This window comes from Saccoglossus kowalevskii, chromosome 4, assembly GCF_978046115.1.
Source record: "Saccoglossus kowalevskii chromosome 4, keSacKowa6.1, whole genome shotgun sequence".
NCBI lineage: Eukaryota > Metazoa > Hemichordata > Enteropneusta > Harrimaniidae > Saccoglossus > Saccoglossus kowalevskii.
In genome coordinates this window covers 22352102-22364995 of record NC_140644.1, presented here as the reverse complement: position 1 = coordinate 22364995, position 12894 = coordinate 22352102, and the positions used below count along the sequence as shown (strand labels likewise).

Sequence of the window (12894 nt, the reverse complement as noted above, 5' to 3'; positions counted from 1 at the left end):
ATACATTTGTCTTTGTTTTTCCAGTTACCTGCCGACTCATAAATACTATCTAGCAGTGAGTCCATTGGATAATTCCGTGTACATGGCTGATAGTCAAACTAGACAAATTCTCAAACTGCGCTACCTTGTACCACCAATTGATGTTAATGATAATATAGAATTGATAGCTGGCACTGGAGCACAGTGTTTACCATTAGATAATAATCAGTGTGGTGATGGTAGACAAGCAAGAGAAGCTAAACTTATTGGACCAAAAGGTAGATTCAGTTAGTTCACTGATAATAGTCAAATTAATTGCACTATAATGTTCAAATTGCCTCACACTGTAATAGTCAAATTGACTCACACTATAACAGTTTCATTGACTAGCACTATAACAGTCACATTGACTCGAACTATAGTGGTCACATTGACTCACACCATAACAGTCTCATTGACTCACACCATAACAGTCACATTGATTCACACTATAACATTTTCATTGACTCACACTATAACAGTCTCATTGACTAGCACTATAACAGTCACATTGACTCGAACTATAGTGGTCACATTGACTCACACTATAACAGTCTCATTTACTCACACTACAACAGTCATATTGACTCACACTATAACAGTCTCATTGACTCGCACTATAACAGTCACATTGCCTCACACTACAGCAGTCACATTGACTCACACTATAACAGTCTCATTTACTCACACTACAACAGTCATATTGACTCGCACTATAGCAGTCAGATTGACTCACACTATAATGGTCACATTGACTCACACTATAACAGTCTCATTGACTCGCACTATAACAGTCACATTGCCTCACACTACAGCAGTCACATTGACTCACACTATAACAGTCTCATTGACTCACACTATAACAGTCTCATTGACTCACACTATAACAGTCTCATTGACTCACACTATAACAGTCACATTGACTCACAATATAATGGTCACATTGACTCACACTATAACAGTCACATTGACTCACACTATAACAGTCACATTTACTCATACTATAACAGTCACATTGACTCGCACTATAACAGTCACATTGCCTCACACTACAGCAGTCACATAGACTCACACTATAACGATCACATTGACTCTCACTAACAGTCACATTGACTCACATTATAACAGTCACATTGACTCGCACTATAACAGTCACATTGCCGCACACTACAGCAGTCACATAGACTCACACTATAACAGTCTCATTGACTCGCACTATAACAGTCACATTGACTCACACTATAACAGTCACATTGATTCACACTATAACAGTCACACTGACTCGCACTATAACAGTCGCATTGACTCGCACTATAACAGTCACATTTACTCATACTATAACAGTCACATTGACTCGCACTATAACAGTCACATTGACTCACACCATAACAGTCACATTGACTCACACTAACAGTCACATTGACTCACACTGTAACAGTTACATTGACTCACACTATAACAGACACATTGACTCACACTATAACAGACACATTGACTCACACTGTAACAGTTACATTGACTCACACTATAACGATCACATTGACTCTCACTAACAGTCACATTGACTCACATTATAACAGTCACATTGACTCACACTATAGTGGTCACATTGACTCACACTCTAACAATCACTGCCTTGTTTTATTCAACAGGTTTAACTATTTCATCAGATGGGTCTATATACTTTATTGATGGATCAGTGATTAGAATGATTAATACAGATGGTATTATTTCTACTTATATGGGATCACATGACACCATAGATTCACCAAGACCATTCCGGTGTCAAGGAACAATGACATTTGATGAGGTATGTTTATACATCTTTTATGAAGTCTATAAAAAACACCACAACAGTTACAGTTTCTTGTTGGTTATTTCTTCTGATTGAAAATTAGTTCTCTATGAAAATATACTCTTCTGGTTAAACTGAATCAACATTTTAATAGTTTCTGTGGCTTTATGTTAATGTTTTTGTTTCATTTCAGGTGCAATTAGAATGGCCGATAGACATTGCAGTCAATCCTGTAGATGGGTCACTCCACGTCCTTGATAATAACATAATCCTGAAACTGACACCTGATAAAAAAGTGTCAATCGTAGCAGGAAAACCAGTGCACTGTATTTCATACTTTAATCAATCAAGATCCGTCATTGAAGAATTTTCTATATTTGACCAATCAGATGCTTTGCTTGCACGTGGTGACTTTCTCAGTAAAGCACTCGCAATAGCGTTCTCACCGACGGGTGAACTATACGTGACCGAGACCAACAGTAGATTTATTAACAGGGTTCGGAAAATCACCACTGATGGGAGAATTGTGCTGTTTGCTGGTGGTGTTTCACAATGTGATTGCAGTACCGAGGATTGCGACTGCTTCATTGGTGATGAAATAGTTGCTAAGCACTCCATGTTGCACATACCAACCGCCATCACCGTTGCCCCTGACAACACTCTGTACATTGCTGATCAGGGTAATCTTCGTATCCGCTCCGTCTCTCCAAATATGCCACAGCCTCGCCATGGAAAACAGTACGATGTCGAGTCGCCAATCAGACAAGAAATGTATGTGTTTAATAATGATGGCAAACATATTATGACCCGGGACGTGGTGACTGATGAAATTGAATTGAATTTCACTTACACTGATAATAATGAACTGAAGAATATAATAGCTACTGCTGGTGGTATTTTCAAAATAAATAGAGATATTAATGGAATAGCAACATCTTTCACATCACCCGACAATGACAGATATGAAGTTATCATGAATTCTGATGGGTACTTGCAATCAGTTCTAACAACTAGCGGGAAAATTATGTCCACATTTAGTTACCATGGCGATAGTGGGCTCCTAGCAACCAGAAAAGATGGAAATATACTCACTAAAGTTTACAGGTTTGTTCTGTTTTAATAATATTTCATATCATGATCATTGTAGTTGTTGATGTAAAAAGCACTAACTTAAATGTAATATATAGGAAAAAAGTGTATTTGCTGAATTTTATTTTCACTGAATCATCCCTTCAGCAAAAAAGATATTGAAAATTAAAGTATTTTACAGTATATCATTTTAATTTCTAATCAAAATAAAAGATGTCATAAAACTTATTTTCAGGTATGATCAGTATGGTCGCTTGGATTCCATCGGATATTCCAATGGTGATGTAACTCAGTTAGAGTCAGCAATTAGCCTGGAAGGAGCAAGCACCAAGATCACCCCTAGCAACCGAATAAAGGTTAAGCTTATGTCAGAGGTCATGCCCTGGATTACAAGGTTCCAAGAAAAAAGAGGTAAAGCATTCTTCCATTGGTAGTTCACTGTGCTTTACTGTGTTACTTTGAGAAACATTTTTGGCTGCTAGAAAAGTTCACATGGATTAAATAGTACAATAATGTGACTTCTCTAATTCTAACCCAGAGTGTCACTTGTAGAGCCAGAAATTGTACTCACTTATGGGATACATGTCGAAGGGCTTGTTTATTTTTGTCTTTAATTTTTCATGTCAGTCACTTGATATTTTATTAATTTTGATTATAGCTGACCAAATTATGAACATCACGCTGTCACCGAATGGGTCGACTTTAGTGACATATCCCAATGGAGTGGAAGTAGAACTCGAATCTGAAACTTATCCAACAATGGAGGAAACAAGCCCCGTGTTGACAAAGAGAAAAATCACTTTACCATCGGGCAATGTGCATCGGTTAGAATGGAGGTTTTATGTCAGACGTGGCGGTAGAAAGAGTAAAAGAACAGTTCAAGTTGTTGGAAGACGTCTACGGGTGAGTTGAAACCTTTGCGGCTACAAATATATCGCCCTCTAGAAGCCATGTATAGAAAACCTTTGTTTTTTTAGGGTAGCTTTGATAAATAGTATCACAAATAGCAATGAAAAATACCAGAAGAATACTGCTTCATTCAACACACTATGACTAATATAAGATTGTAACATTATATATAATAATAAGTCTAACTTGGTTTCACACTCGATAGAGAAAGATTACAGTGAATACTTGCTAAGTGTAACATGTATGTTTCAATTTGTAAATTTCATGAAAAGGTTGGGAAAACTAGGTTATTGGTTTAATGCTACTATGTTCAAGAAGCCAAAAACAATTAACTAGTTAATTCCATAAATAAGCAAGAAAGCATTAGGGAGGGGTGATAAAACTGTGATGGCTTTCATGTTTATCAAGTCAATGCACAAGGTAGTTGATACACAAGTTCTGTTTTACTTCTAGATTAACGGTATCAATGCATTAACTCTTGAATACAACCGATACACGAAAACCGAGACGCTACACGATGCGGACAATGAACCTCAGCTGATAATATCACATGATAGTCAAGGTCTTCCAACCGAATGGCAACCGAGCAATGGTATGAAGTCTGTGTTTGTGGATTACAACCAGCAAGGGAGGGTCAGCTCATGGCGTAATGGCGTGTTGTATATGATTGTGGAATACGATAACGATGGGCGTGTCAGTGCCAAGCATTATAGTGGTGGCTCTGAAATTAGATTTATGTACATTGCTGGTAAAAAGGTAGGTTGAGAAAAATCATAGTATGATGACACAGTAGTTAGGTAACCATGGTAACATGGTGAATAACTTATTATGTACTTTGAACTGGTCACACTTCTTGGATTAATCAATTTCAATTTTTAAATTTGAAAATATCATGTGATTATGTGATTATTATACCCAATATTATATATTTCTAATTACATTGTTATTTTTTTCAACATTCAGCCCACTACTGTGATTCTACCACTTGGACAGGAATATCATCTAAGCTACAAGTCGGGACAATTATCATCAGTCACATCTCCGTCAAAGACAACTTACAGTTTAGATAGACTTGCACTGGTTGGTAACTATAGAAACATCTTCTTCATCAATGATACACAATGGTTGATAGAAGACCGTCTCAACACAGGAGCAATTTCCAAGATCTTGTATCCTGGCAACAAAAGAAGAGTTACTTATCTGTATAACAACCAGGGCATGAAAAGTGTAATGCTGCATGATGAAGTAGTTGTCAAGTTTGACTATTATCGATTTGAAGGACAGATTAAAAGTATTGAGATGAAAGATTCATATCTCAAGAACGTACTGCGCTATAAATATCATGGCCCATTACCGAAAGAACAGACGATGCGATTCAATGAAGATGGGTTCATCGGTGTGGAATATCGCTATTCGTATGATAATAATTTCAAGATAGCATCTGTGCAGTCTGATTTTGATGGTCATTCTTCACTGTTTTGTAATTATACATACCACATTGAGAAAGGTCATCCGGTACAATATTGTAATTATACAGTGATTCAGATGGAATGGTTTGCTGTCGTACTCGCTCACGGCGAGTCCACGATCACAAAACAGTTTGACCAGTATGGGCGTCTTATCATCTATCAGCTGCAGATCAAGAACGAGGAAGTCTACAAAATGATTGTGAAATACAACAACATTAGTTACATTTCAGAAAGCCAACTGAATACTCTGAATGACCAAGTCAAGTTGAACTTTCTATATGACCAAAATGGGCAAATTTTGGAAGTGAATGCTGGGAACTGGTTGTCATGGCAATATTCCTATGACAACAATGGAAACTTGGTCAACTTGAAATATAATGATGATAATCAATTCTTGCATTATGATTCTCGTGACCGTATTATACAGTTTGTTGATACTGCGTATAAAATTGATGATGATGGATTTTTGATTCAAAGAGGTCAGGAAACATTTCGTTACGATTCCAAGGGAAATCTTGTGCATGCATTAAAGGTTGGTGGAAATGAAGTTTGGTATCATTATGATGGTCTCAACAGACGAGTGGTTCAAGCAGATAACCGTGGCAACAGAGTACAGTATTTCTATGGTGATATTGAATACCCTAATCGTGTGACCAATATTTACGATAAGTCTTCTCGTGAACTATTGACATTGATCTATGACTTACAAGGCTTTTTAATGGCAATCAGAGATGGCAGTCGGCAGTACTATGTAGCAACGGATCAATCTGGGAGTCCTGTTGCCGTCTTCAATAATAGAGGGGAATTACTGAAACAGGTTGTGTACAGCCCATATGGAGAGATTATTCAGAACACAGCACCTAACTTCAAGCTTCATCTGGGGTTCAGAGGTGGTATCCATGACGAATTCACCGGGTTTGTACATTTCCCAGAAGGTGACTACGACCCTGTGATTGGACGATGGATCAACCCACAGTTTGATGCTATGTGGAGATGGGCAACACAAACAAACAAACATCCTGCTCTGAATGTATACATCTACAATGGCAACAACCCAGTAAATGATAATATTGGAGAGTTCCAGTTCATGACAGGTAATAATTCATCTTCCCAAAAGACCATTTTCTTTTTTTTTGTCAATTTTTTTTTTGCTAAAATGTCATTTTGGTAAAAATGTTATATAAGAAAATAAAACTTTCTTTTCATGATTTGCATATTATGACATCAGTGAAAATAAAAGCATCATCACACAACCTTTGGGTTGAATCAGATCCAAAATTAATAGCCTGAGAAATCTGGCGATTTATTTGTCAACTTAACTGCTTTGTATACCCATTATATGTGATGTTAGTGACAAATACCAACCTGTTTTTTCCATAAAAGACCATTCATTCTAAAACTCCCTTATGCAGACTGATAATTCTAATGTACTTTCACAGTCGTATTCTTTTATGTGTAGACATTCACTAATTTATCAGATGTACTGTGAAGTGTTTCATTTTCACTCCGAGAAATTTTTGTGATTTCAGGAATTTATGGCGTTCGCTAAGACAAAATTTTGACAAAAGTCACTGGCACTATGTGTGCAGGAACACCAGAGAAATTTTCACTGCTACAAAATTTCAGCATTCTCATTGATTCATGAAAATTGTTCTCTCACATTAAAATTCAAGAGGTTTAGAGTATACCATTCTGTGATTTTATATTATGTAAATATTGCTTACCATTGTATTCCTAGTCTGAGCTAATTGTACTGAATAAATCATATACTGTAATATGGCTAATTTTCACTGGGTTTAAATTTCGCTGATTTACCATTTCAGGCATATTCAGTGGGTTTTAAATTCACGGTTCTATCATTTAGATAATGTGTTCAATGCTAAATTTTACATATTCACTCGGTTTTAATTTAGCGCATTTTCCAGTCAGCGAAATAAGCAAAATTAAAACCCAGTGACTAATTAACCCCTTTACAGTATAATATAAAAATACTTACTGTTTTTATTGTTTTCTTAGACCTGAAGAATTGGTTACCAGTGTTGGGTTTCAGTTTAACCACGATGGTGCCGCATACAGATAAGAATGGTGAAATAACGCGCAATTATCAACAATGGGGAAAATCCACCAATGATGTATGTAATAGCCAGGTATGATAAAGCGATGTACTGTAGACTTTATTGACATAATAGGTATTTTAGTCGAAAACACAGACTTATGTTCTCGGGCTATGTCCCTGTGTGTTGTGTGCCTCAGTCCAACATCATTTCCGAACTGATTTTTATTGGTACAAGTTTTGAGTCATCATCATGGGAGACACATATATGATGATTTATTTTTCATTTCATTGACAATTTTGTCCCAAAAAACATGTGTCAAGTCATGAATCATTTCTCAGGCAAGGCTTGGGTGATATCATTTAAACTTGGTATTGACATCACTTGTGATAAAAATCGAGATCCAACTAAAGATTCAGTATTGATGTCAGAAAGCAGCTTCAACAGGTGCACAGTTGCTGCCTCAGCAGTTTACAAGTCAGTGTGTGTACTCAATGTTACCCTCCAGGACATTTTATTTTCCACACCTAATTTATATTAAAACTTCTTTCTCTTTTTCAGTTTACTTCCACTGTGGAATGCATTGCTTCTAATCTCATGGATTCATTGAACAATCATCTCTACTCATTACCCACAATGCAACTCTTTGATGATCCAGTAATTGACCGAATAGAAACCAGAACCAGTGAAGATGGCATAGGATCAAGTATATTTAAAGATCATGTTATCATGTCTATTGAAGATGGACGGGTCGTAACACGACTGCTTGATGATAGCAATGAAAATCTTGCTAATCTTGCAAAAGTTTTGAACGGATCCGAAATGTTGGATAGGACAAAGTACAATATACATGGGAAGGAATCAGTTTACTTCGTTAAAGGGAGAAATACTGTCGGTTATGATCTACGTGTGATCGGGGCAACAACTGATACTAATACTCGTCCACTTATTGAGCGCATTGACTTAACTGATGACTTAACTGTTACGATTCACACGATATACCCCGGACACACAAATAAATTTTCAAATATTGATATTCGCATCCACAGCACGTACTTAGTTCTGAATATCAGATACGGTGCAACACCAGCCGAAGATCAAGATCGCGTGAGACGACATGTTAAACAGCGGGCTATTCTTGATGCATGGAATCGGGAACGTGACTTGCTTTTGCAAGGAAGAGTCGGCTCCAGAATGTGGACGGAGGATGAACGCAACAGCGTCATACAAAACCGATACGTGGATGGTTACGATGGGTATTATGCGCAGGACATTGATAAATACCCAGAACTAATCGATGATTGTAACAGCATAAGACTATTAACCTACCAAGAGGGTGATGAACTTACTGCTTCGCAGTTGAGCGGAGAAATGTAGATGAAATTAAAAAAAAAAAACTGTGTATATAATATATATATATTTAAATTTTAATAACTGTTTACCTGTGGTTCTAAATCCACCAATATGAACTTCCAGCTTACTGCCAGCCTATTTGCTGTCTCTTTTAGAACATTGCTACCCCTAGAGGTATTAATGATAAAGTTTTTTGCATTGTGTGTCATTGATGTTTTTGTACCATTCTTTTGTTTGCATTTTTTTTTTTTTACAATCTGTACCTACAGAATTTATTTAAATATGAGGATTTGTTTTCCAGAAAAATTGTTATCAGCTTTTGTATATGCATTTTCACTGTTGAAGAATTTTTTTTAAAACTTATCTTACAAGAGGAATAACTGATGAAAGCTATTTATTAGGTGGTTGTCAAGGGCTGATTACTTTGGGCGTGTATCACAGACTGTGTGGAGATCTCACTCCAAATAACATCTCACATTTTACGTGATTGAATCTAGAAGTTTGCTTTCTTGGCCTCCTGTCACACAAGCAACTAATATTTCCAGTAATTCTTGTATCTGACTTTGGAGGTTACATGTATTTTTAAAACTTGATGGTCATAGCACAAAAACTTGCCAAGTACAAGTTTTAGTTTGGTAATCATTAAAATAATATGAACTATCTATCAGAACTAAAATCTGCCAAATTCAGTGATGAGAATGTGTGATTTCAGTGAGACCACATTACATTCTATTTGTGTCAAGTCAAGTGAGTTTTATTCACCATTGATATTTTATGTAACCAAATTGTTAAATGTGTCTATATATTAGTCAGTGGGTAGACTAGTGCTACCCAGTACCCCCTAGTCTTCTCTAAATAAATCTTATATGATGTTGATTTTATCACTATGGTGATGCTGTAACTTGAAGCATTGTGATATTATTTTACTTTGCAGTCAACTGCAAAAACAGAATTTTGTAAAAAAAACACATTTATTTTTTATAACAATTTGGCTGTTTTTTCCCCAAACTTGCATTCTCATTAGTAGTGTGCTAGGATCCAGAAAGCTGAGATAAAGGGGGTCATTGTATTTTTATTCTTTTTTTTCACTCATAGTTTTGGTGCTATATAATTGGTCAGCTGTTCCAGTGTTAGATCAACAGTTGGTCATTTTTATATAAAATATTGCTCTTTAAACTTCCAGAACACTGGTCTGAAAAAAAATATTTATTCATGTGTTGTTTGAATATGCGTAATTAAGAAAATCTTCTGAAATGTTGTTGTTGAAGCAGCAAATATTATTTCACAGTTCATACATCAATGTCATTGTAATTGAATTTAAAATCACTTTTTTGCAGCAGCAGCATCTTTTCCAAGTTTGTAACTAAAGACTGCCATTTTTTTATATATATTTAAAAAAAGCAAATCTTTTTTTTTTAATTGCTTGCATGTTTTATGCTAAAAATGATTTTTGTCTGTAAAGATGATTGCAACTAGAACAATGAACTGTGCCAAAGTCAGAGTTAGAAACCATGATAAAACAAGTAGGATTACTATTCAGGAATAGTTTTTTTTTTTTTTTTTTTGTTTTTTAATATAATGTATATACTGAAGCCAGTCTACGCTTGTCTCTGTCGACATGCAACTTTTGAAAATTGTGATGTTATTTATGTTGTGAATTAAAGTAATTTTGAATTGATATAGGTAAATTGGAAACTTTTAAACAAATTTTTATCCATAAATAATGGAAATGGATGGTCACCTATTAATTGATTAATAGAGGTGCCTGCCAATTAATAGTATTGTTTTAAAATAAATAATATCAGCATTGTTTTTGTTTTTAATGTGTACAAAAATTTATTTAACCACCCAACATTGTATCCAAAAATTGTAACAATCACATTTTTTTAGTTTTAAGTCAGTGTCTGAGATAATAAAGAAGACTTTCTATGGAAGCCAAAAGAAATTATTTTTAATTAAAATATTATAAAAAAATGATCACACATAGTTCATTAAAGTGTTTGTATTTATTCTTGTTCATTATTCATACAGGCATATTCACATTGTACATAAATATCCTTCGCATTTTTAATGTGGTGATGCTGTTGCCACTTGCATGACTCTTCGCTCTGTATTCGTACAGTTGATGTGTGTGTGTTTGTGTAATGTTTACTCTACATGCCTGATTTAAAACAGCTCAATCAGGGTGCTTCATTGTGTAAGGTATAAGTGTGTTGATATGTACATTGCATTACAGTGATGCCAGTCATTGTCGTTAAGATTTCAAACAATTCTGACTGAAACTTGTAACTAGCCTGGGACGTGTATCATTTCTCAAATGTCGCAAGTACTGTTTTCAAATGCATGTGTGTAGGAGATGTTATGGATTTTCCACACTCTGGTTTCACTTACCACTAAATGTTGCTTGAAAAATATAGTTGATATATTTCATAAGTAATAACATAATTGGAAAGTCAAGTTTTTCAGTGCAGAATAATGACTTATTATGTATCTACTTAATGGGGATTTAAGGTAGCAATCTCTTGTTTCAATAGATACAGTAAAATTTGTCTAAACTGAACACCAATAGGTGAATATTCTTTTGGCATATTTCGGTTTCTTTTTTTAATAAACCCAGATAAACTGGAAAGGTTAAATTGTCTTGATTGAACATCGTTTCCCTCCTTTTCTCTTTACCATGATACTTACATAGAAGGAAGGCCTGCGTATTCAGTTTACACAGGTTCCGGTTTACACAGGTTCTGGTATATGCAGGTTTTATTATTCAATCCCTATGAGAGTCATTGACATAGTCTCTTTAAATTAGACTGAAATGATCAAATTGTAACCATTTGATATTTTACTTGTAGTAAGTGGGTAATTAATTGTTCACTTGATTTCAAATGCAGTGTTTTTGCAGTGCATTATTTTTGATGTATTTTTAGTGATGTATCAGCTTGCCTTTTTTATTCAGATATGTACTTTTTGCAACTCTCCTGTAAATAATTGGCAAGCGCTTCATCTATTATGAACCTGGTTACCATGGCGATCACTGTGGATGAAATCAGTGCAAGAGGTGCCATTGTTACTATTTGATTATCGATTTTTTTTAAAGAAAATCTTGTTCTGTACTATACTCACTAAGTAATCCAAAAAAGAGTCTATTAAAATAGATTTTATTCAACTGATGTTGACTTTGTAGCTACTCTTAACTGTGTATGAGATGACAATGAATGCAATAAAAGAGGGGATATGCCAAGTTCAGATGCCTGTAATGGGTCCCATATAACACATCATCCTCCATCTCCTAGACTTATTTGGGCCAATAGTGGTATTATACTGAAGCATATCATTTATTTAGTGTCATGATTTTCTTTCAAAATTTTGATTGGATGGGTACCAGTCTGTGCTGTCTGCTAAGATTTCATCTTTACAGTTGATTGGCTGATAAGTGTACCATACTGGTAACCCAAATATGTGGGAATTTTCCAAATAATCAATAACAGTTGTACATGCTACATCAAATTATAGATGCCATATTACTAAATCAATTTACATGGTTAATGAGCAAAATCTTTGCAGTATATCCAGTCTCTAGTGGAGAGTGTAACCGGTGTAATGCTGTTAAGAATTCCAGGCTGAATTTCTATTCAACTAGAACAATTCAATGGTTTTAAATAAATTCCATGAATATAAGAAATTAGATGGTTTGAATTCATTTTTGGCAACAATTATGGCATCAATGTTTCGGACTATGTCATCAGTGATGCTGATTATGGCATCAGTGTTGCTGACTATGGCACGAGTGATGCTGATTATAACATTGTTGGTGATTTGTGTTTGGAGGTGTTACTGGTTAATTTTATACTCCAGTTTCCAGTTTGTGTGTCTGTTTGTAGGTATATGTGTATGTATTTCAGCTTTACAACAGTTATCCCAAAGCTAATCATTGTGTTCAATGAAACTTAGATGGCCAAGGACAATGTACAAACCTGATTACTTCTGGTTGAATTTGATGCATATTGATTTCCTAATTTGCATAGTAATTAGCAAATTAGAAGGTATATGTTCTGGGATAAGCCATATACATGTTTAGTGTAGGGTTGAGTTTTGTGCTTACTAATTGGCTAATTTACATAAATTTTCAATTTTAGTTGTTCCGCATATATGTTGTGCATCACTTTTGGATACTCCACTGATTTGATTACCTGAGGGGTGAATTACCTAC

General features: G+C 35.2%; 1 protein-coding gene across 1 annotated transcript in view; it reads left to right on the top strand.

The window, feature by feature from the left end:
• Window positions 1-11854, top strand: part of LOC100375669 (teneurin-3-like) — a 52350-nt gene extending 40496 nt beyond the window's left edge. The window contains exons 16-24 of the mRNA XM_006815537.3: window positions 25-257; window positions 1671-1828; window positions 2007-2917; window positions 3138-3313; window positions 3561-3805; window positions 4265-4567; window positions 4775-6374; window positions 7297-7427; window positions 7896-11854. Of these exons, the coding sequence (XP_006815600.2) occupies window positions 25-257; window positions 1671-1828; window positions 2007-2917; window positions 3138-3313; window positions 3561-3805; window positions 4265-4567; window positions 4775-6374; window positions 7297-7427; window positions 7896-8711 (4573 nt within the window). The 3' untranslated portion in view covers window positions 8712-11854. The remainder of the gene's footprint in view (window positions 1-24; window positions 258-1670; window positions 1829-2006; window positions 2918-3137; window positions 3314-3560; window positions 3806-4264; window positions 4568-4774; window positions 6375-7296; window positions 7428-7895) is intronic.
• Window positions 11855-12894: the final 1040 nt, after the last annotated feature.